Source organism: Microcaecilia unicolor, chromosome 5 (genome assembly GCF_901765095.1).
Source record: "Microcaecilia unicolor chromosome 5, aMicUni1.1, whole genome shotgun sequence".
Classification (NCBI taxonomy): domain Eukaryota; kingdom Metazoa; phylum Chordata; class Amphibia; order Gymnophiona; family Siphonopidae; genus Microcaecilia; species Microcaecilia unicolor.
In genome coordinates, this window is record NC_044035.1 from 153905798 (window position 1) to 153931229 (window position 25432).

The 25432-nt window shown below is 43.1% G+C and overlaps 1 protein-coding gene across 1 annotated transcript in view; it reads right to left on the bottom strand.

The window, feature by feature from the left end:
- Window positions 1–289: 289 nt before the first annotated feature.
- The window catches only part of OIT3 (oncoprotein induced transcript 3), a 57133-nt gene continuing 31990 nt past the window's right edge, over window positions 290–25432 (bottom strand). Inside the window, exons 7-9 of the mRNA XM_030203451.1 lie at window positions 23790–24205; window positions 9722–9821; window positions 290–820 (exon numbers count right to left, since the gene is read on the bottom strand). Of these exons, the coding sequence (XP_030059311.1) occupies window positions 641–820; window positions 9722–9821; window positions 23790–24205 (696 nt within the window). The 3' untranslated portion in view covers window positions 290–640. The remainder of the gene's footprint in view (window positions 821–9721; window positions 9822–23789; window positions 24206–25432) is intronic.

Genomic DNA, 25432 nt, shown 5'->3' on the forward strand with positions numbered 1-25432 from the left:
ACACAGGTGGAGGTTTCACAGGGGGCTTTGTCAAAAGCAAATCAATCATGAAGCGAACAACTTCAGGCTGTCCAGAGATGGGCTTACTTTCTACGCGTTCAGAGGGCCTTTGTTAAAACTGGCTGGAAATTGTGAATGTCCCAGCCTGGATGTTCTGTTTCTGGCCCAGATGTGCTATGTAAAATGGAGCTTATAAGTACATACAAGTGCTTCAGGGTATCAGCAAAGAAGAATTGCCATACAGATCTATGACAGACACATGCAGGAAATAAAGGTCAGACCCAGTTACTCATATGTTATTTCTCTCTCACTTTATTATGATGCAATTATTCATTGTGTGCTTGATCTCTGCCTGAAAGTCTCAGATGAAGGGATTTTTCTTAATATAAGCTACGCAAGGGATTTATTGGTACAGCATGAATCTGAAGACAGAACTCAAAAAGAAGACAATTTATTAAGATAGTCACTGTTCCATGTCATATGCACATTATTTATATAGCTGATTAAAAACTAACCATGTAATTGTTCATGATACATGCTCCCAATGGGCACAGTTTTACAGTATCTAGTTACAGAAGACACTCAGATCTAAGACTCCCGAGAGAGCCCATAGGCTGGGAAAGAGCAGAGTGTGGTGTGGTTACTGCGCCAAGTCAATCATAATAGGACCCCCTGTCAACACATGGTTACCCAAGTGACTGGCCTCAGCCTCCTCCTTTGTGTCCACCGCTCTGCGCATACGTCTACGGCAGCCCTGTGCACAGCGAGACCGCTCATCCAGTGCACCACAAACCAGGACACGGCAGTGCAGAAAGACTTCCTGCAGGGACAGAGAAAATGTCAGTGTCAGTATCTGCTTGAAAGCAAGCTTAAAGTACACGCACTAAAAACAGTGGCCTAGCCAAGACTGATTTGTTTTTTTTGGGGGGGGGGAGGTTAACATGGGTGGGCACTAGACAACGCAGATGGAGAAATAAAGCTTTAGGGCCTTGTTTACGAAGGTGCACTAGCATTTTTAGCGCGTGTTAAAAATGAGTGCATGCTAACCATGTAGACGCCCATAGGACTATTATGGGCGCATACAAATTTAGTGCGCGCTAATGCTGAAAGCGTCTCTAGCGCGGGTTAGTAAACAGGGCCCTTAGTGTATTAGGCCCTTATTACTGGAATAAGTTATCGGTAGAACTGAGAGAAATGCCAATCTTAACTTCATTCAGGAATAGTTTAAAAACTTTTTCTCCCCAAAACTTGTAGGATAAACTAGTAAATTAGGGCTTGTATCTCTCCCTGTTCTTTTACAAAGCCAAGCTAGCGACTGCCAGTGTGCTAATGCCAACATAGCCCATTCACTTTGCTGCGTGCCTTTGTAAACAGGGGGGTTAATTATTTTATTTTTGATGTAAATCACTTTGAATAGATTTATCCATAAAATTGGTATAAAACCTCATGATGATGGTATTGACATCACCCTCTACACTGGGTTAAAAAACCTCAACAACTATTTAAAGCTTGTTTTCTGCCTAACTCTGTCAAAACTTTACCAATTTCAATAAATCTCAATATGATTTTTTAAAATATGCTTATAGAAAAATGAAGAAATAAAGAACGTGAAAAACATCAATATTATTTAAAGTGTCTGATTCTAGATATTTATAAATTCTAAATTTAAGTGTTTATTTTCCAGACAAATAGGTGGTTTTGGAGGGTACTGACAATAAGTTTTCATGGCAGAAATTGTACTTTTAATTGCCTTTTTTTTCCAGAGAGCTTGATTTAATTCTTCTTCAGTGTTTAAGATACCATCTCACAGCCCTTGCATTCATACACTGAGTTCATGAAAAAACCCCATTTTAAATAACCCCCAACCCTAGCCCTAGCACTCACCACCGTACAGAATAGCTTCAGCAAACTCAATTCCCCCCAGCACAGCCCAGGCACTTTCACCCCTTTTAGCAGTTATCACACATTTCTGGCACTCTCACTCATAGAAAAAAGAGTTCTCTCACAGCTCAAGTCTCCCCATCCCCTCTCGGTATAGTGTTTGCTGGCTATCAGCCTTGGGGTTCAGGAGTGGCACATTTTCTCCGATACTTACTATCCCATCCTCATCATTCTTAGGTTCCAGAGCCATGTTAGTGCTGGGCGTGCTGTGTGGGAAGCAGTGGCATAGCCACAGGTGGGCCTGGGTGGGCCAGGGCCAACCCACTTTGGACTCAGGCCCACCCAAAATTGTGACACTCTTGCTGTGGCTGGTGGGGATCTCCAAATCTTGCCAGCTGAAGATTTTCTTTCCTTGGGCAGCCAGCACTTTTCCAAATGTCAGCCAGCAGCTTTTGTCTTGAGCTGACGCTGAGACCAGCCCTTCTACACATGCTTAGTTTTTGCACATGCAAAAGCACTGAGCATGTATGGCCTGCTGGCAGTAGCATCAGTTTGAGGCAAGTGCTGTTTGGAAGAGTGCTGGCTGCTCGAGGAGGAGGAAATCTTTAGCTGACAGGGTTTAGGGATCCCAGCCAGCTCAAATGTTTAATATTTGGGGTTTGTGAGCAGGGAGGGGTGGAGAGAGGAGCAAACTGGAGGAGGGCTGAATTCCATGCCCACCTACCTTGGGCTCAGGCCCACCCAAAATTGACCATCTGGCTATGCCCCTGGAAGATACAGGCCTGATCACTGTGGTGTCTGGCTCTGCCTGTGACTGCTTTCTCCCCCTTTGCCAATACTGAGGGCACAAATCCTTGATGGCCTTTGGCACAGCAAGAAATCTTTGAAGAAGGGACTCTGAGGTCCAGTCTTCCTTCTCTACCTCTGATTTTCCGGTGCTGAATCCTTTTCATGCATGAAAGTTTTGCATCAGACTCTGACTCTTTTGGATTGACAATTGGGGGAGGGGGGAAAGGACAGAGAGGCTTTCAGTCTAGCAATGTGGGGAAAGTCAGCTGGCTTCCAGATTAACCAATTAAATTTTACAAATACTGTAGGACTGTGACATCTTGGGGTTGTCAGTGTGAGGTCAAGTCAGTTGTTCTTGGGTTTAACTAATGAAAATTTTAAAGCAGAAGCAATGATTCCTTATTTAAGTTAGAAATTGCAGTTTGGAAAATTCATAGATTATTCATGGTTTTAGTCTCTTTGGTTAACTTGAACTGTACTCTTTGGGCCCGATATTTAGCTTGCGGTGGTAAGCGAATACCAAGCCACTTCCAGTCACGGGCTGAAATAACCTTCTGATATTCAATGCTTCAAAGCTGGGGCTTGTGCAGCTCCTGGCGCTGAATATCCAGGTATAACTGCCAACCTGAAAGTTGACTGGGCACTGGCTGATATTTAATATCAGTGCCTGCTTAACTCGCTCCATTAAGTTAGGACAGCCTTTTTTCTGTCCTAACTTTGGAGTCCTTTTACTAAAGCTTAGCGCGCGCTAACGGACATTAGTGTACATTAAGTGCTATGTGGCCCATAAAATAGGATGTGCAGCATTTAGCATACACTAATGTCCTTTAACATATGCTAAGCTTTAGTAAAATGGCCCCTGAATATTGCTGCTGGCTAATTTTATTTATTTATTTATTTATGACATTTTTACCCCTCACTAGCCTGAGAGTGACTCAGGTTCAATGTGGCTTACATAACAAACAATTAATGAATGATACATATTAAAAATTACATAAACAGATTAAGTACAATAAATAATCCTATAACATTGGTCCTTGTAAAACAAATATAACGTATGTGGTGAATTAACCTGGATGCAACTATTCTTAAGGGTAGATGGATAGAGAAGAAGATTAAATCAAAATTAACTTTGTAAACAAAGAACTGAAGATGAATAAATATGGGTACAGTTAGGACTAGCTAGGATTAGGGAGGAAAGGAGAAGTGAAATTAATTGTATGAATGGATAATATTCAAATAGAATTCTTAGTTTTCTGAAGGGCTAAATTGAAAAAAATTAGTTTTCAGTAGGTGTCTGAAGAACAGGTAATCAAATGTGCATTTAATTGTTTTTGGTAGAGAATTCCCAATTTTAGTACCTTGATATGAGATTTGCCACTTTGCTCACACTCTACGCACAGCCCACCTCTAACCGGCTAGGGGATGGCTGTTTAACGAGTATATTCAGAAGCACTAACTGGTTAAGTACTGCTGAATACTCCCGTATAGACCCACACACAGTGGCGTTCCTGGCCTGGATGGCACCCGGGGCGGAAGCGCCGATGCGCCCCCCCCCCCCCCCGCTAGATGACACTTCCCCCCCTCCGGCGAAATGCCCCCCCCAGGGTGCATGCCGCTGGGGGGGTGCCGCGGTGCGCGCCTGCTCCTCCGAGTTTGCTAAACTTTGTTCGTTCGCTGCAGCTCCCTCTGCCCCGGAACAGGAAGTAACCTGTTCCAGGGCAGAGGGAGCTGCAGCGAAGAGCGAAGTTTAGCGAACTCGGAGGAGCAGGCGCGCACCGCGGCACCCCCCAGCGGCGTGCACCCGTGGCGGACCTCCCCCCCTTGGTACGCCACTGCCCACACAAGAGATTTATAAAATCAGGAGTCTCTCCTGGTCGTTTATATTGCTTTGACTATCCACCTGTTTGTATCTTGCTTGTTTACTTACAGGGAGATTTAATTATCCCACTTTATTTTCACTTTTACTATGTACTTGTTTTCTTCTCTAGGTTTATTTTGATGTATATTGGTTGTATTGAATTATGTTTTGTTTTGTCTTATCTTATTTCCTGTGTTTATTTTAAACAGTTTAGAATTATAGATAAGCAGTATAGAAGCTTTTTAAATAAATAAATCCAGATTAGCTCCAAGCCATGTATTGCAGGCGTGTCCAACTTTGGTCCTCAAGGGTCGCATCCCAGTCGGGTTTTCAGGATTTCCCCAATGACTGTGCATGAGATCTGTTTGCATGTACTGCCTCCATTATATGCAAATAGATCTCATGAATATTCTTTGTGGAAATCCTGAAAACCCAGCTGCGCTAGGGCTGAGTTTGGACACCCTGATTTATTGAGTCATTTTATCAAGAAAGAAACTTTAGCGGCCTTATTCCCTTACAGTCACATACATACCAGCCTCATCACATCATGGAATTATTCTGCCCTGACAATTATAGATTGTTTCTATAATTGACGGACACATCTGGGTCCCCAAATCAGGATAATGATTACTCCAAACTAGAAGTGTTCTGTGTTTTATTTTAGTTCGTCACCTCTTGCTAAACAATCTCAAACAATGAGTCCTTCCCACAGAAGATGACCTAAGAAGCTACTTGTCACAGCCTTCACCAAACTGATCATACAAAGGGCTGTGCAAGCAGTGTGGCTCATAGGACTTAAAAATGGAGGGGTGCAAAAATTACTCCTAGCCTTGGTGAAGAGGGCAGGTTGGGGACATTAGTGGGTGAGCTATACAGTCAGGGCCGGTCTTAGGCAGGGGTGGTCGCAGAGGGCCCCATGCTTCCAGGGGCCCTGCGGCACTCCCTTCTGCCCCCCACCATCGCAGCAATCTGACTTCTTGCCTTCCCTCCCCTGAGCAGCAGGGTGCCCTCCCGGCACATACCTGAAGCCACCCTGGTGGTCTAGTGGAGTCTTCGGGGCAGGAAAGATCCCCAGTCTTTCCTGCCCACTGACAGCGCTTACCGCCTTGTTGCCGCATCGCTCTTTAAAAATGGCTGCTGAGACTTCTGCTGAAGTCTTGTGAGGCTGCCGTTGGAAGTCTCAGCAGCCATTTTAAAGAAGATGTGGCAGCAAGAGGGTGAGCGCTGGTAGCAGGCAGGAAAGATTGTGATTTTTCCTGCCCCAAAGACTCCACTAGACCACCAGGGTGGCTTCAGGTATCTGCCAGGAGGGCACCTTGCGTCTTGAGGGAGTGGAGAGAAGGTCTGGAATAGGTAGGTAGGTAGGTGGGTGGGAGGGGAGGATACTGTGAAAAAAAATGAAGGTAATGTCTATGCCATTTGGAGGGGCTGGTTAAAGGGATGGGGAGGGGAGGATACTGTAAAAAAAATGAAGGTAATATCTGTGCCATTTGGAGGGGCTGGTTAAAGGGACACCCTAGTACTATTATATTCGTGCAGAAATTTTTTTTCTCCTAGTAAAGGATCACTAAACATACATCATGTTATGAGAATTAGGTGCTCAACATTCAGAGTTTCTATCTATCTATTTATTTACTTATTTATGGCATTTTATCCCACATTAAACATGAATTATATTGCAACCTGGGAACATTTAAAATCTTTTTTTTTCTTCTGTGCCTGTGCCTACATCAAAAGAAAAAAAAGATAGCATGTGGGAACTTGCTCCTTTTGCTTTGTGGAAATCAGTGGTATATTATAAAAATGCACTTGCCTTTTTTTTATTATTACTATTTCATAGAGAAGGTATTGATTAATGAAGGAAGGGTTTCCTTCGTGCAGAACTGCCCAGAGTCAGTCTAAATGTGCCAACATTGTCCAGTTCAGCACACTATTAGCAGCCAAGTTCATACAAAGTTAATTATGTTCAGTGGAAAATAAACCTGTTGGCTCAGGCTGCTTACTATGTGAATATTCAATCACTGTTTCATTATTGCTACCAAGTGTTACATATTAAGGGGATTTGTTTTAATTCATTTATCCAGTCCTTATATGCACATGGTTTTGCTTTTAAACTCAAAGGTTTCCTATGATAGCATTGTGCATATTTGAATTAGTTTTTCTGTACAAGTTTTGCTTGATTTGACTTTATTTGAAATAAAAAATGTTTAAAGCACATCTTGTCAACAAGGTGCTGGGCTAGGGGCTGGGGCTAGGTGGGATGGGGAGCCCCACCGAACTGGTCTGCACAGGGCCCCTCAATTGTTAAGACCAACTCTGCGCGTAGTGCCCGACTATAGCTTGGTACAGACCTGCCTTAAGACGCATCCCATAGCTAAATCTAGATGCACTTCCCAGTACTTTACTGACAACATCTCCCAAAGATTCCACGTGGTAGTGGCTCAATTCAGGCCCAGAGTCTAAGTCCTATCGTTAACTTTTCAACTGACGATGCTGAGTTAAAATGATTTTATGCCTAGTGACACAATCTAACCTGGATGAGAATAGGTATGCCACACAGGGGGAGATTCTATATATGGCACCTAAAAAAATGGCGCAGAAATAAGTGCTGACTAAGCGTATTCTATAAGCGGTGCCTAGATTTAGGTGTGGTATATAGAATATACTTAGTTGATATCTCTGCCTAAAACTACGCGCCTCCATTTACACCAATGAAAATGGTGAGTAAATCCCACCACATAGATTTAGGCACACTGGGCCATATTCTATAACTATGCACTTAAATTTCAGAATGCCTATTTCCCTGCCCATAACCATGCCCTTTTTTGCCTGCATGAGTTAGAAGTTAGGCGCACTGCATTACAGAATGTGCTTAGCGAATTGTGCGTGTAAATTCTAATTATTGGTCATTATTGCTTCTTAAGAGCTGTTATCAATGCTGATTAGCTTGTTGAGCCAATTAAGTTACGTGTGTTGTTATAGAATACGCTTGGATTTTGGTGCGGATCTCTAGGCGAGCTATATAGAATCAGAGGGATAGTGACAGAGGCCTAGTTAGGAACACAAGCTCTGCATGACTACTCCAATGCTGAAACTGAGGTGGAGAAGAGCAAACTGTTTTTTCAAAAATTGTACCCTAATAAATCAGCAGGTGCCACTGCACCCTAAGGTACAGACAGGCAGAGATGCTACAGAAATAGCTGACTACATTTTAAATGCAAAGCCAACTCAGGTAGATGGCTACCTCCTAAAGAACTTGAAACTGGAGAAATTCCCTTATATGGTTGATTGGCCCCCACCTGGTGCATCCCAAGATGCATCATTTGGGCAGGGAGACGCCATTTTGAGGATGATGGCTCCTGAGGCAGATATGGGTTACGGACGCTCTGGGGGAGGGATAAGGTGGGTGTCACTAGACAACATGGATTTTTGTTTTAGTTGGGAGGGGATGCCTCTAAGTTTTTTTTAAATTGAGTGGGGAGGTAACCTAGGGTATCTGCAGGAAGGGTCGGTTGGGTGGGTGCCACTATACACCTGGGAATGGAAGCTTTTTAGAGTGGTGGGGGCATCACTAGACTATTGGGGCACTTTTAATATTGGGGGAAAGGAGGGCGTAAGGTCAGGTGGAAAGGGAGAGAAACTGGGGCGATTACCATTGGCAACATTTTTTTATTATGTCACCACTGACTGGAGGGGTATTTCACAATGAGCTGAAGATTACTGTTGTGATTTTAACAGAGCAGTAATTTGCATGCTCATTGCTTATAGCATGCTGGGTTTGCATTTCTGTAATAATTTCACGGGAGATAGTGATGCTGGGAATAGTTAGCCTACAATATCTTAGTACTAGTGTAATGTTAATTTGATATGTTACTTCTTTATATACATTTTCAAAGCAGGGAACTTAATTTTTCTCATGCTTAACGACTGTTGGATATGTAATTTATGAATGTAAATTTTTCCAACCATTATGTTTGTGTGTGTAAAATTTAATTAATCCCTTATTAAACCTCAACAAACAGAATAGATGCATCTGATGGAAATTCAAAATCATCTTGAGATATGATTTCTCAGAAAAGTAGAAAGTACACCTATATTATACAGCACATTTGCATAAATTGGATTGATTTGCATATTGAGTAATAGAGAATTATTTTGCATCACAAACATAAAACAGTTTTCCATCCTTGTCTTGTTTCTCAGTAATTTTGTTCTTTTTGAAGTTTTACAGCTAGGGAATTTGAGGTGTCAGTGTGGGGAAAGGAGAGGAAGAGGAGATCTCAGGGGTGGGAAGAGGAGGGAGCCTGGGGGTAGAAGAGAGGGAGGGTTGGGAGGAGATCAGAGGGGAAAGAGAAGGTTGAAAGGAGGAGAAAAGGTCAGAATAGGAAATGAGGAAGGGAAGGAATAAGGTTATGAATGTTGGGGAATAAAAGAAGGAAAAAGGAGTTTCTGGGATCTTGAGTAGGGGGGATCCATAGAGAAGAAATGGGGGTGTCCATCCAATCCACTCCTTTCTCTCCACCTTCTCCCTTCCTAGTCATTACCCTGCCTCGCCCTCCTAACCAGCCAGTCCTCCCTGTGTCCCTTTCTGTCCTCATTCCATACAGACATCTCTCAGCCCATCAATTTGCAGATCTCCTGACCCCACCCTCTCTGTTCACACCTCCATTCCACATAGCAACATAGCAATCCCTCACCTCCTCTCCCTGTGGATCCCCTAGCCATTTTATTCACCCCTCCCATTTCACAGCCTCCTTATTCACCCCCCCTCTCTTCTAGAACTGATTGGGTAGCAGAAAGAGGAGAAACTCAGCATGTCAGGCTATGTCCTCCTCCACTGTTACTTTGAATCATGCAGCGCACAGTACAACTATGCAGTTCAAAGAAGCAGAGCAGGCAGCAGAGGATGACAGGGACCAGCATGTAACTGCTTGCTTTTCTCCACCTCTTTCTGCATTCAGATTGGTTTGGGAGGAAGAAACAAACTTATAATGCCACTGGCTGCAAGGCAACTTCGGCCCCTCTGACTCAGTTTAGCTCAGCATGTGGTCACCAGTAGTGTGGTACCTTTCCTGTAGTCATGCTTTTATAGCTGAAATCAAATTGGTTGTAAGTACACTAAAGTTCCACCCAGTACTACATCCCCCAGAATCAACTGCACTTCCAAGGGGATTTTTTATTTATCCTTACCTTGTTATCTTTACCCACAAATTTAAAAACAGGGACTTGGAAGTGCTTAGCCAAGTGATCCTTGGAGGTGTACTGTTTCACAGTGTCATCTGAAGCACAACTGTGGAGAAACAGAGAAAGTCAGGTTGGAAAGTGCCCATGAGATTCTATTAAAATAAAGGTTTTGTCCAGAGGCATAGCTAGGTGGGGTGCATGAGGAGTGGCCTCTCTCCCAAACAGATTTTGTGGCTCAGCCTTTCAGCCTTACACCGATGTCTATTTCACAAAAGGTCTGCTCCCCTAACGTCAAAACCTGGCTACGCTTCTGGGTCTAAATCTGGCTTGCCCTCTCAGTAAATTAATAATCTTTTTTATGTTAAAAACTAGTTTTATTAAAGCTGCACAGTAACAGCATTCAATTAACAACAGAAACAATACAACATTTTTCTTATATACAGAACAGTAATCGTGGTATGACCCCCCCCCCCCCCATTCCATTTCCTACCAAAGCCTGCTCACATTCTTAAGGCATTAAGGAGTGCACTACACATCTGTGTAGTTAATAAACCCAAAAAGGACTCCCAAATAACCAAGACTGTTTCACTTTCTTTCCAACTTACAGAGCAGCCAACTGATCCATGTGCATAGCATTGCAAAAGTTTCATATTTTCCATCCCATGGACATTCTTACTTTATGTCAGGAATATGGATGAGTTGTTGACAAGAGGAAGGGAAAGGGAAATGATATACTGCCTTTCTGAGGTTTTTGCAACTATATTCAAAGTGGTTTACATATATTCAGGTACTTATTTTTGTACCAGGGGCAATGGAGGGTTAAGTGACTTGCCCAGAGTCACAAGGAGCTGCAGTGGGAATCAAACTCAATTCCCCAGGATCAAAGTCCACTGCACTAACCACTAGGCTACTCCTCCACTACCTGCTGCTCTGTGTTGTTAGCAGTGTGTGTACCATGTTGCTTATTTTTTATACTTTATCTATCCTCCCTTGTACAATACTGCGTACACGAACAGGATCCTTGGATTAGGAAATGTATTTATTTATTTATATTTATTTATTTTGGCATTTATGTCCCACATTTTCCAATTAACATTGTTTCAATTTGGCTTACATACAAAGTAGAGTAGTTACATTTGATGAAATGATCTGTGTCTGTGACAGGAAAGAAAGATGAAGTACAGATTAGTAGTGAAAATCAAGTTTATTTAATTTATTTAATTTATTTATTTATTGTATTTGTATCCCACATTTTCCCACCCTTAGGTAGGTTCAATGTGGCTTCCATAGTACAAGTTAACAGGAACTATCTGAATAACATGTCTAGTTTTGTATTCCCCCTGAGTCTTTGTACAAGAACTTTTTGAAGAAGAATGCTTTAAGTTGTTCTAGGAAGATCAAATCGTTGTTCATGTTTCTTAAGGCTTTTGGGAGTGCGTTCCATTTCTGTGTGCATAAGTATGTGAAGCTCGAAGAGTAAACTGATATGTATCGCAGTCCCTTGCAATTGGGGAAGTGGAGTGTGAGTTTCTTGATTCCGTGCTTATGTTGTGTATCGGTAGGGTTATTAGGTCTGCCGTGTATCTTGGAGCTAAGCTGAATATGATTTTGTAAGCTAGTGTGCAGAGTTTGAAGGTTATTCTTACCTTAACAGGAAGCCAGTGTAATGCTTGGAGTAGTGGTGTGGCTCTGTCGTATCAAGATTTTCTGTGAATCAGCCATGCAGCGGTGTTTTGTGCCATTTGTAATTTTATTAGGACCTGATCTTTGCACCTGGCATAGATTTCATTACAGTAGTCTAGATGTGTTTGCACTAGCATGCAGAAGACTTTTCTTGGAAAGTAGTATTTTATGTGCTTTAGTTTCTACATTGTTTGGAACATTTTTGTTGTGAAATTTGTTGTCTGTTGTTCGAAAGGCAGGTTTCTGTCTAATGTGATCCCTTGGATTTTCAGGCTGTCTGCTATCAGGTGGGTCAACCCATTTAGAGTAATGTTTGGGAAGGTGTTCTGGATGTGAGGATTAAGAATTCTCTCTGTTTAGTTTTAATTTGAAAGCAGTTGTCCAGGATTCTATGATATTTACTCCTTGGGTTATTTTGGTTGTGATTTCTGTTGTGTTCTTGTCATAGATTAATACATCATCTGTGTAAATGAATGGGTTGAAGCCATGTTTTGCCAGTATGTTGGCTAGTGGGATTATTATTATGTTGAAAAGTATGGGTGACATTGGTGATCCTTGTGGGACTCCACATTTCGCTGTCCGCTTGGGGGACAGTGTGTTGCCCATCATGATTTGGTAGGATCTGCATGTCAACAAATCCTTAAACCATTCTAGTACTTCTCCACTGATGCCAATTTTGTCCATTAATCTTATCAAGATCTGGTGATTGATCATGTCAAATGTGCTCGACATGCCAAATTGTAGGAGTTGGATTTTTTGCCTTTGCTGATTTCCCTTTTGAAATTGTTTAGTAGCGTTATTAGTACTGTTTTTGTGCTGTATTGTGGATGGAATCGTGATTGTGAGTTATGAAATATTGAGAAGTTGTTGAGGTATTCCATGAGCTGTTTGGCTACCAGGCCTTCCATGATCTTGGTCATGAGAGGTGTGGAGGCCACTGGTCTGTAGTTGGAGCATATAGGGAAGAGAGCATCACAAACTGTGTAAGCAAAGATGGTCAAGGACTTATTTATCCACTTCAGTGAGCAATATGGCACCACCTAAAATCTCCATTTTTTAGAGGGAGGTTTCCTTGCTTTGAGGCCAAATATTTTACCCTTTTGTCAGTATCATCCTTTAATCTTTCATTCCATTATTTTCATCTCCTTTTGCTTCCTCCTTGCAACCTCCCAAAACCTCTTGTTAATAACATACAGATGCTTATTTTATTTTTAATCTATATATTAGCAGCCTTTATGATGAAGTTCACCTAAGATGAGAAAGTACAGCTTGAAAACTTACAATTTTGTTAAACAGCATAACAATAGCAAAATGGTCAAACATAAGCATAAATACAATTAATGAAGTAAACGAAAAGGCAAGTTGAATCCTAGAAATGGGAGTAACATAATATAGCATCAGAGATATTCACATTAAATAGCATAGTAGAACAATCATATACTAGAAATATGATAATTGACAGCAGAGTACAAATGATACATCATAATAGGCGGAATGGAAAGCACATTCATATAACACAGATATGATATTCATAATATCAACATAATACAAATGAAACACCTTATTAGGCACACATTAGGACAGTCAAATAACAGATATGATAAACACCCCCCCCCCCCCCCAATATTCAAAAGCATTTAACAGGCAAGAACCGGCACCTGGTCAGTTAAATGCCCCATAACTGGCTATCTGCGAATTGCCACGACCCCCTGAAAATTTATGGTTGGCAGCTAGTGACTAGCTGGTTATATCACGTGATATAACTGGCTATCCGCTGATTTTCAGCGCAAGTTTGGCAGCCATATTTGGCCACATGAATACCAGACCTATCCTTGGCTGGTTCAAACCTAACCAGCCAGTGCTGAATATTGACTTGGCCAGTTAAGTTTGAACCAGCCAAAAATAAATCAGATATTCAATACCGATCACTGGAGATGGCCCAGCATTGAATATCCGTGCTCAGCGCCAACCTCAGGAGATAGCCGGGCTAACTCTCGCGATCTAAATATTTGGCCCAATGTCTGTACAGTGCAAAAGACACACATGAACAGGCACACTTTAGAACAATCAAATAGCATAGATACGATGCTTGTAATGTCAGTACTATACAATAGAATATCTTAATAGGCAGGCCAGGCAAGTGCAGTTGAGAAATATAGACAAACAAACTAGGAAGGGCAAAGTTGTTGAGATAAATAGATTTGTGGCTAAATTGAAGGCAACCTGTGTGCGACCTGAAAAGTCCATTCAGTTTTTAGCTGGGGAGCTCCCGTTTGTTGAGTCTTTTCGATATTTGGGAGTCATTATTGACTCCCAACTTGGTTTTTCTGCAGATTTGTTGGTTTGGCATGGATTTATGGTGCTTTGATTTCAGATTTTAGTTCAATCTCTTTTTATGTCATTGTTTGATTACGCAAATGGGATATTGGTAGGGATTTCTGTTGAGAATTTAAAAAAACTACAAATGCTTCAGAATGTTGTGATATGGATATTGGGTAATACCGATCGGTCTGATCATGCGACTCTGTTATATGTGCGTTAACATTGGTTGCCTGTTTTTTTACCGTATTAATTTTAAGATATTAGTCTTGACTTATAGGGATTTTTATGAACAGGAAAGGTCTCCTTTGTCTGGTTTGCTCAGTAAATATACTCCATGTCAAGCTTTATGTTCAGCGGATTTGCTTTTATTAACTATTTCTGCTGTCAAGGATAGGTATAAGAGAAAGTGGGATGTTTGACCATGGAAAACCAAACACTGGAGGGATTAATTCTTAAAACAGTTGTTTATTGATGATAAAAAAGACTCAACACAAATGTGTTTCGGCCATTAGGCCTGCATCAGGAGTCTCAATCGATGGTGAACAGGTTGTTATAAACGTCTAGGAGCACGTGGTTTGATGATCAATAAGGTTGGTCTAACACGGCAGAGCAACAACTGATGCAAAATGTTAAGAGCCACGTCGTATAATGATAGCCATAAGAACATAAGTATAGCAATACTGGGTAAGAAAAATGGTCCTTCTAGCCCAGTATCCTGTTTCCAACAGTAGCCAATCCAGGTCACAAGTACCTGGCAGAAACTCAATTAGTAGCAACATTCCATGCTACCAATCCCAGGATAAACAGTGGCTTCTCCATGTCCATCTCCATAACAGACTATGGACTTTTCTTCCAGGAACCTGTTTTAAACCCAGATACGCTAACCACCTTTACCACATCCTCCAGCAATGAGTTTCAGTGCTTAACTATGCTTTGAGTGAAAAAATATTTCCTCCTATTTGTTTTAAAATTATTTCTTTTTTTTTTTTATATATATTTTTATTAAAGGTATGAAAGGCATATAACAAAAACCAGTCAAAATTTTTTCGTATGTTGCAACATACATGACATGTCTGTAAAGTCTCTCTAGTAACACCAGAGCAACAGCAACTCTTATATCCTGGATGATAAGCAACTTCTAACGTCAAACAAATTCTCAACTTGTAAATACTCAACTTGTAAATAAAGGCATGGGAGCTGCAGTTCCCCTTACACCTGAGCAAGTATCATTTCAGCCATTAGTACATATAACCTTCCACCTCATTTTTTTATTTTTCTTCCCCCCCTCCCGTCCCTCCCCCCCCCCCCCCCATCCTTCCCCCCTCCCTCTCCTGCTCCTGGAGAAACCTGAGACTCAAGATACGACTTCTCAAAGAGCTGCCAGACATGTCCATATCCCCGTCCTCTCTGTCCCAAGGACTTATAGCGCTCCTGCTCCCAGCAAGCCATCTGCTTCATTCTGGCTAGCCAAAGATTGGCAACCGGGGGCTCTTCAAGTGTCCAGTGTGCCAGGATTGTTTTACGTGCTACCAAGAGGGCTACACCCACAAACCGAACTTGAGGATATTGCAGGCCTTGCTCACTTAATTGAGACTCATCCCCCAACAACAGGATCTTATAAGACCACTCTATAGGAATCCCTAGCGTGCACTCCAGCATTTCCAATACTTTTCTCCAGAACTGAGCTAATTTTGTGCATTCCAGAAAAGTGTGAATTAGTGTGCCCTCTCTATGTTTACACCTCGTGCATGTACTATCCTCCCATAGTCCCATGTGCTTACCCTTTTCCCGTGTTATGAAAGCCCCATGCAGTAGCTTGAATTGCATCTCTTGCAAGTTCGCACTGGGGGTTGATTTGAAGGCCAATGTAAAATAATTAGAAAGCATATCCACTGTGACCTCTTCTCCCACCTGCTCCCCCCACCAACTTGCCAAGCCAGCAAAAAAATTAGCTTCCTTCTGCTCCTTCCCCAGGGCATACCACACCGCCAGCTTGTTTGCTGATTCCGGCATCTGACAGAACAGCATATCCAATCGGGTGAAGGCGGGCCCCCGGGACTTCGCAGGAATCAATGTGGCACAATAGTGCCTCCACTGTAGAAATGAAAAAAAATCTGCTCTCTCTAGGTTCCACTTGGCCTGCGTCTGCTCAAACGAGGGGAAAGACCCCTCTTCAGATGTAATAAAATGTCCCACATAACGACACCCATTTTTTGCCCATATCTTAAACCGTGACACCCCTTGTCCCGCTGGAAAGTCAGGGTTGTCCACTGCAGCCAGGAATGGAGATGCTCCTATAGCCTTCCCCAGACTTACTCTCCACTACTCCCAGGCCCTCTGTAACGGCTGTAACAAAAACTGCAATTCTCCCTTCCCGCCCACCCTCCTCTGTATCAGGTTAAATGCAGAGTGAGGGAGAAGTTCGTCTTGCCAGATGTTTTTCGGTGCGTATCTATCGGTACTCCCATGTAGTTCGTAGATCCATCTAAGTAAGGCTGCCACATTATACAGGCGGAGGTCTGGAAAGTTTAAACCACCCTTAGCTCTGGGCAAGGTTAGCTTGGCAAAGCTAATTCTAGCCCTACGCCCGGCCCAGATAAAAGTGCCTATGAAGCCTTTGTAATACAACTCATCCTTGCGTGTAATCCACAGCGGCAGCATTTGCAAAGAATACAGAATTTTTGGTAGCATTACCATTTTAACGAGGGCTACTCTACCCAGTAGGGAGAGCGGCAAATCCTTCCAGCGCTGGCACAACGCCTTAAGGCTATCCAGCTTATCCAGTACATTCCGCTTGTAAATCTCTCGCATGTCTTTATGTAAATACACTCCCAAATATTTTAGCGTACCCTCTGACCATGCCAAGGGAAAATTAGGCAACTGCCTACATGTACATGGGGATGACACCGGCAAGGCTTCCGACTTATCGAAGTTAATCCGTAAGCCTGAAAACGACCCGAACTGCACGAGCAAATCTACCAAGTTATGGACACTTGCTGAGGCATTATCTAAATAAATGAGCATGTCATCAGCGAACAAATTAATTTTGACTTCCTGGGACCCCAATTTAATACCTTCTACTTTACTGGTCTGGCGAATTTTAATAGCAAAGGGCTCTAAAGACAGTACGAATAGCATGGGCGAGAGTGGACAACCCTGCCGCGTGCCCCTTTCCAATGAGAAAGTCTGAGACAATGCCCCATTGATTAGTATCTGGGCTGTAGGATGGCTATATAGAGCTCGGATTCCACCCAAAAATTTTCCCATAATACCAAATTGAGGTAAGACCCAGAACAAATAATCCCATAAAATCTTATCAAAAGCTTTCTCAGCATCTAAACTTGTAATTATTGCGTCTCCGGGGGCCTTTCCTTTTCTTTGCATAACTGTCAACGCTCTCAAGATGTTAGAGGAGGCATACCTCCCTGGTACAAATCCTGCTTGGTCCGTGTGTATTAACTCAGGCAGAACCCTTCCCAACCTATTTGCCATAATATTCGCAAACAGTTTAATATCTTGATTTAAGAGCGAGATTGGTCTATAAGAGCCCAACTTCTCTTCATCCCTGCCAGGTTTAGGAAGCACTACTATATGGGCATGTGTGAGACCTCCTCCCGCTCTTCCAGAAATACATAAGTGATGACATAATTCTTGAAAAGGGGAGCAGACTTTGTTTCCCAGAATCTTGTAAAATTCAGGCCCTAACCCATCAGGACCTGGCGCTTTGGCTAGCTTTAAACGTTTAATCGCCTGACTAACCTCTTCTCCCACTACCGGTTCATTCAGTTGGTCTCTCTGCTCATTGGAAAGCTGTGGTAGAGAAATATCCTTGAAGAATGCCTCCCTTTGCTCCCTGTCTACCTCTCCTTTATTATATAACGCTTTATAAAATCTCACAAACTCCTCTTGTATGCCTTCATTCGTGGACACTACCTCCCCTACAGGCGACTTTATCTTTGTGATGATCTTCCTTGCCCCTTTACATTTCACCAAAGACGACATCAACTTCCCTGCTTTATTCCCCCATCGATACAGATTATATTTATACATGTTTATATCCTGGGCTGCTCTTTCATTCAAGACATCATTAATGCATTTCCGTATCGCCCAATACTCTTTTTTCGTCTCCTCATCTCTCTGACGGGCACATCTCCCCCTTAACTGTTGTAGTTGGTTTGACAGGGTAACTAAGCGCTCATTTCTCTCCCTGTTCTTTTTCGCTGTATACGCCAATATGTGTCCCCTAAGTACAGCCTTCCCCGCTTCCCAGTACACAATAGGGTTCACTGTCTCTGGATCGTTGTCCTTTATGTAATTATCCCATGCTAACATTAGAAAAGTGCGAAATTCCAAATCTAAGTACAAGGTAGGGTTCATTCGCCACATCCGCGTCTCACTGCCCTGCCTCCATTGTATATCCACCCATACCAAACAGTGATCTGACACTGCCCCGTCTACTATTTCTGCCGCATGCGCCTTCGATAGAAGAGAGGAATCTATCAATAAATAGTCCAGCCTCGCATACACCCCATGCACTTGTGAGAAAAACGTATAATCGTAGGACTCTGGATTCAGCACGCGCCATATATCAATTAACCCCAATTCCTTCATCAGAAAGTTTACCCCTTTGTCTTTCCATGCCGAGGGACGTGGTTTTGCTGGCTTGCAGTCTATCAGGGGGTCTGCAGTAATATTAAAATCTCCCCCAACTACCAGCTTGTACCCGCTAATCGCCACCAACTGCGCCAGTACCCCCGAGAAGTAAGAGTGGGAGTATACATTGGGAGCATATATAGAACAAAGAGCTACTCTCTGACCCGCTATCTCCCCCAACCAAATAACATACCGACCTTCCGGATCCTGCACTATTTTATGTGTAGTAACATGGTGCTTTTTATGAAACAGAATGGCAACCCCCCGCTGCCTGTTGTTGAAGGACGAGGAAACTAATTCTCCTACCCAGCCTCGATGTAGTTTTCTATGCTCTTGTTGCGTAAGATGTGTCTCCTGCATAAAAAGTACATCAACTTTCATCCTGGCACAATAAGACAAAACCTTAGAGCATTTAATAGGGGAATGGATACCATCCACATTCAAGGACCCAAATCTCAAACTACCCATGTGGTTTCATGCATCTGGTGGGCTTGCTGATTACCTGAGATCCAAAGGCAGTGTCCCAGCTCACCACCTCCCACTCAAAAAATGGCTTTCTCCTTTTTCCACTCCTGTCTTCACGCCAGGCTGTAGTCTCCCCTACTCCAGGAGCCCCCTTCCCTCCTCCCCCTATCCCGCCCCCCAAGTCCCCGCCCTCTCTCCCACCTTCACATCCCGTACACCATTCGCACCCCTCATCCGCTCTCCACCCGTTCTCCCCACTCACACACACACCTTCCTTCCATTTTACTGTCTCCCCCTTCCCTACCCTTCCCTCCAGAACACCCAGTGTTGCAACCCCTGCCCAAGGAAGCTGCTCCCCCCTCCTTCCTCCTCTCCCCGATCCCCCCTCTGCTGCAGCCATTATGTTATTCGTGGCCACTGCTTCTTACTACTCCCCCACCTCTTAAACAGGTATACCTTTAGTAATCCCAACCTAGAATGTTTCCTCATAGAATACACGCTGTATTGCTGCCTCCTCTTTAGTTTACTACAGCATTACCTGCGAGGCTAAATGAATAAAAATAGTTAATTATCCGCATAACTATGCTCAAAAGAAAGAAAAAGGGAGAAACATAAAAGGATGCAGACATGCTCTGTGTGGGTGAGCTATGGGTATCCTCCTCACGCCTGCAGCGGTCTTCACTTGCATCCCCGCAGTCTCCAAAGCAGCAGGCTCAAAGACACCGTCTCATCTCCGCAGTTAATATATGAGTTTCTTCTGTCTACATTACCGCCAAGCCTCAGATGCCTCTTCCTTAACACTCACAGTCTCATAACCCTGCTGCATCAGTATCCCCCAGGGGAAGTTGTCCACCATATGTGAGGAGTGGTCTGGTCCCAAAGTCATAAAACAAAGAATGCAGTCCTCGTATTGTGGAACCATGTGCTCATCTCCTGATTCACTGTCCTTAAAACATATCAAATGTTCTGATACACAGTTTTATCCAATGCCGGCTTAAGTCTCCTGGCATGATCCCAGCTCACTTCAGTCGGTCTACAAACGATTGAAGCTCCTCTGGTTTCTCCATAAACAGAACTTGCCCCTCATGCAGCACTCTCACCTTTGCTGGGTATTGTAGTGAGAACTTGATCCCTTTGTGAAAAAGCTGGGAGCAAAATGGAGACAGGCGCTTTCGGAGCTCCGATACTTTTGGTGAGAAGTCTGGGAATAGCAGCACTGCGGCTCCCTGGTACTCCAGCTTTCTTTTCTGACGATATTTTTCCATCAATCTCGCCTTGTCAGCGTAGTTGAAGATTCGGGCGATCACAGGGCGCGGCCTGCTGTTCTGATCTTTCAGGGCACCCACTCGATGCACCCGTTCCGCCTTCAGTCGCTGTCCATCCACCTCTAGGCCCAGCTCTTTTGGTAGCCACGTTTCCACCAATTCCCAGATCTCCTTCTCTTTCACAGTCTCTGGCACTCCTACCAACCGAATGTTGTTGCGCCTACTCCTATTTTCCTGATCCTCTACCCTGTCCTCTAGCACTTTGCATCTTTTTTTCATGACCGCCAGCTGAGCTTCGATTCCACTCACCGCATCTTCTTGGTGAGAGATCCGCTCCTCTGCAAGCTGTATTCGGGTACTCTGTGCCGCCATATTTTCTTTTAAATCGTCCATAAAGACATGTAGCGTGGACAGCTTATCATCCAGCACTGCAGCCATGTGCTTCATTATTTCTTGAATTGCCGCCGCTTGTAAAGCAACCACCGGAGGATCTGAACTCGCTGTTTCCTCCCCCTTCTCCTTTCCAGTCGCCATGTTGACCGTGCTTTGCGATCCGCGCCCTTTCTGTGTTCGCGGGGTCTTTGCCGGCATTACCTGCTTGCCGCACCACGCCGCTGAATCGTCGGCGCTAGCTCTTCCTAGTGCTGTCTGCTGACTTTTTCTTATTAATTTGGGGGTTGAATCGGGGCAAAAAGTGCAATAAATGCCGTTTTATTTAGCGTGGCAGAGGAGAGCAGCCGCGGGACGTCCGTCTAGGTTCCTGCCATCACGTGACCCCTGTTTTAAAATTATTTCTATGTAATTTCATTGAGTGTCCCCTGGTCTTTGTACATTTTGAAAGAGTGAAAAATTGATTTACTTTCACCCGCTCTACATCACACAGGATTTTGTAGACCCCAATCATATCCCCTCTCAGTTGTCTCTTTTCTAAACTGAAGAGCCCTAACCTCTTCAACCTTTCCTCTTACAAGAGGAGGAGGAGTAGCCTAGTGGTTAGTGCAGTGGACCTTGATTCTGGGGAACCAAGCTCAATTCCCACTGCAGCTCCTTGTGACTCTGGGCAAGTCACCTAACCCTCCATTGCCCCTGGTACAAAATAAGTACCTGACTATATGTAAACTGCTTTGAATGTAGTTGCAAAAACCTCAGAAAGGCAGTATATCAAGTCCCATTTCCCTTTCCCTTTATAATTTTGGTCATTCTTTGAACTTTTTCTAATTCCGCTATATCTTTTTTGAAATACAGCGAGCAGAATTGAACGCAATACTCAAGTTGAGGTTGCACCATGGAGCGATACAGAGACATTATAATATTCTTGGTCTTATTTTGCATCCCTTTCCTCATAATTCATACCATCCTGTTTGTTATTTTTGGCCACTCGCCACATACTGGGCAGAAGATTTCAACATATTGTCTACAATGACACCTAGATCTTTTTCTTGGGTGTATACTCCTAAGATGGACCCTAGCAGCAGGTAACTATGATTTGGATTATTCTTCCCAATATGCATCACTTTGCATTTGTCCACATTAAATTTCATCTGCCATTTGGGTGTCCAGTCTTCCAGTTTCCTAAGGGCTTCCTGCAATTTTTCACAGTTCATTTGTGTTTTGACAACTTTGAATAGTTTTGCATTATCTGCAAATGTAATCACCTCACTTGTCATTCCGATTTCCAGACCATTTATGTTAAATAGCACCAGTCCCAATCAATGTTCCCTCTAAGCGGAGCATATGAGCAATTGCTCATACATTTTAGGAACATCGTTCATAGATTTTAAATGGTTGTTCACATAATTTTTTTTTTTTTGTGTGTGTGTGCTATATACAGAAATGCATTGCTAATACTGGCACTCAACAATCGTTGCTCACATGAAAAAAAAATGTGCACACACCAGGCTACTCCCATTACAGATTCCTGAGGCACTCCATTATTCACCCTCCTGCATTGAGAAAAATGTCCATTTAACCCTACCCTCTGTTTTCTGTCCAATAACCAATTCCAATTGAGTTGAATTGTTCGGCGGCCATCTTAGAAACCGTATATAAAGAAAAACAAAGGTTAGATCAGTATTGACTTGATCGTATACCAAGGCGTATAAACTTTAATAATAATGAGCTTTAAGTTTTCTTTCATAATTCATTCTACAGGAGACTACCTTGAAACAGCACCTTGCGAAACATGGATCTATGTCGGTGATATTGGGTCTCCACCGTATACTATCTACTGTGGCTGAAAAGCTAAGTACTAACTTGGAATCTAAAAATAATAAGATCTATGGAAAAATCAAGATAAATGGGATAAATTATATAAATAAATGTCATGAAGAAAAAATAAGTAAAAACTTAAAAATTGAGATTGATGAGGATGGGGATACCGTCTCTTTAAAAAATGCTTGGCTCATAATATTTTTAGCCATTATAGAGACAGGTACGCTGGTCTGATGATCCTATTAAAGTGCCTCTGATTGCTAAATTGTAATAAAGATGTAATTGATGTGAAGTTGAGCATTCTGAAAGTGATTGACTATACACTCACTTCACCACTTTAATTGGATGTATGCCTGACTTCCTTAATGAGAGCAGAGATATGAAGAGTCTATATTAGGGACATTGTATTTCCTACTGTATGTGTTATATTATGTTGTATCACTGTATTATTTTATCATTACTAAAATGTAAACTGCTTTGGGTCCTCTATCAGAGAAAAAAAAAGGCAAAAATAGAATCCATAACTGGCCCAAAATTTTCCTCCTGGGACCGAGTAACTTGGCAGTCTTGCCTCTTCATCTTCATAGCTCAGCCTCAGTCTCTTTTCTAGACAAGCAGCCCTCCCCTCACCTCTTGGGTCCTGGTCGTCTTAATTCACAAAGAGCGGTGGCAGTGATCCTAGTAATGCTTATAGTAGGCTCGTAGCATGAGGACTGAATTAATGCATGCTCACAGACACTATCCCTTTCTGACTTGTATATGTGTGAGTGGGCGATAGTTCTAATTTTTCCCACACTAACTGCTGAAGGCACTGCTGAGCTTATTGCTACCATGCTCCAGAGCTGGTCAATGATAGGGGGAGCAAGTGTGATGGTCCAGGAGACTATGTCAGGGAATATGTTTTTTTCGTTATATAGTGGATAGCCTTGCCCCCTGGATTCTCCTGTTCTTGTATCATGAGCTGGAGCAGCTGAATGAAGGAGTGTAGGTGGCCAGAGATCAGTAAGATAACAGGAAGTTTTATTCTACAATGACCCAACATGGTGGATGTGTATGTATCAGGGGTCTCACAACTGAATAAGTAACAATAGAAAGCCAGCAGGATGGTAGACAACAGGATTGTATCAACCAGTATCAAGTGTAACCTGATTCATTTCAAGCAAAAAGGTTAACAGCCATGGGATGCTTTCAACCAGCAGCATATAATAAATTGCTTTCACTTTTGAGTCCTGCTGGCTTCCTATCATTGCTCATACGATTGCAAGACCTCTGATGCAGACATATCTGCCGAAACACAACTGTGATCTTACTGACCTCTAGCCACTTTTACTCCTTTGTTCTGCTGTTTATTGACTGTGGAATTTGTCCTTTTTCTTCTGCAGCTGCGAGCATGAGTTAAAAGACCCAGATCTCACTTACACCATAGGATAGGAAAAAATGACAGCCAAAAACTGAAGCACTGCTGTGGGACTTACCCATCCTGAATGAGATAGTACTTCATGATTTCATCAATTTTGGAAGTGGGGGTGGCAAAGCAGCTTTCTACAAGAGTCTCCAAACCAGTGACTCGCATGAGAGGCTCTATGCCAAAATAGAGAGAGTCTCGTAGCTTCAGCACAGGCAATGTCTCCCTGTAGGGCTCCTCAAAGTCCTTATCCTTGAAGATCTCAAGGGTAAAGGGGAAAGTTCCCCGGCTGCGTCCCTGGATCTCTAGTGGGGAGTTCTTGAGGTTAGGAACATAGCCCTCAGAGATAGTATAGAGGCGGGGGAACTCGCAGGTCACTGGGATCAGTAGCTTGCTGGTGCGGATTATAATGTCACCATTGCTGCCTGGTGTCTGCTTTGGCATGCCTGTTATCAGATTACTGGCAATGATTTTGTCATTCACCACCTGCAAAGGAAGGCCACAAAGGTCAGTCATACTAGAGAAAGGGAAACCAAGGGGCAAGTGCGGAACAGCGAAAAGTGAAGAAAGAAGAGACAAAAAGAAAGTGGGCAAAGTGAAAGAAAGAAGTAAAGGAAGAAAAAAGAAAGGAGGACAATCCTCTATTAACCAACCTTCTAAAACTGCTAAAAGAAATTGAGCATGGAGATTTGCCTGAAAGCTAGGCCTAGCATCATGGGTAGGTATTAGGAGGCATTGTCTCACCCTTCACCCCTCCCCGCCCCACTATTTTCCTTTTCCCGCACCCTCAGTGCCCACTCTAAAACTATGCACCATCAGATTTAGGAACCATTATATAGTACATAGCATAGCTGGAATATTGATATTGCATGCATATAAGCACCTATACGCACATATATGACAATATTCTGCTCATTGACATGTGACATGACCTGGCATGTAAATCTTGGCACCTTCTCTATAGAATTACCCCCATAGGACTCGATTCTATATATCACAACTAAAAAAATCGGCAACGAAACTAAATATGCCTAGGTGTATTCTATAAAGCAGTTGCGTAGCTACATACAATGTGCAGGACATCAGACTCAGAAACAGAACGAAGCCTTGCGCCAGAAGAAGAAGACCTCGGCTGACGGGGGTTGGGGTCCCCCGCCAGCAAATGTAGGCGATGGCAGCGGGGGAGGGTTGGCGGCAGGAGGGGGGTCAGGGTCGGCGGCGGGGGGGGGGGTCAAAGTTAGTGGTGGTGGTGGCGGCAGTTGGCAATGGCGGGGGGGTCTGCGGTGCCAGGGGGGCTAAATGTGCCCCCTCACCTCAGGCTCTGGACCCCCCTCCTGCCGGCTACGCCCCTGCTATAAAGTACACCTAGATTTAGGTGTACTTTATGGAATAAGCATAAATTTTCATGCGGTTTATCAAATACACCGAGCGTAAATACCGACACCTAAATTACACATGGACCAGGTGTATTCTATAACGTGCATAGATTTTAGAAATGCCCATGATCTGCCCATTCCACACCTATGGTCATGCTCTTGTTTCAACTATGCAACTTAGAATTTACACGCATCACGTTATAGAATACGCTTAGACCAGTGGTTCCCAAATCTGGTGCTGGAGGCACCTAGCCAGTCAGGTCTTCAGGATACCTACAATGAATATACAGGAGAGAGATTGAATGCACTGCCTCCACTGCATGCAAATTTATCTCAT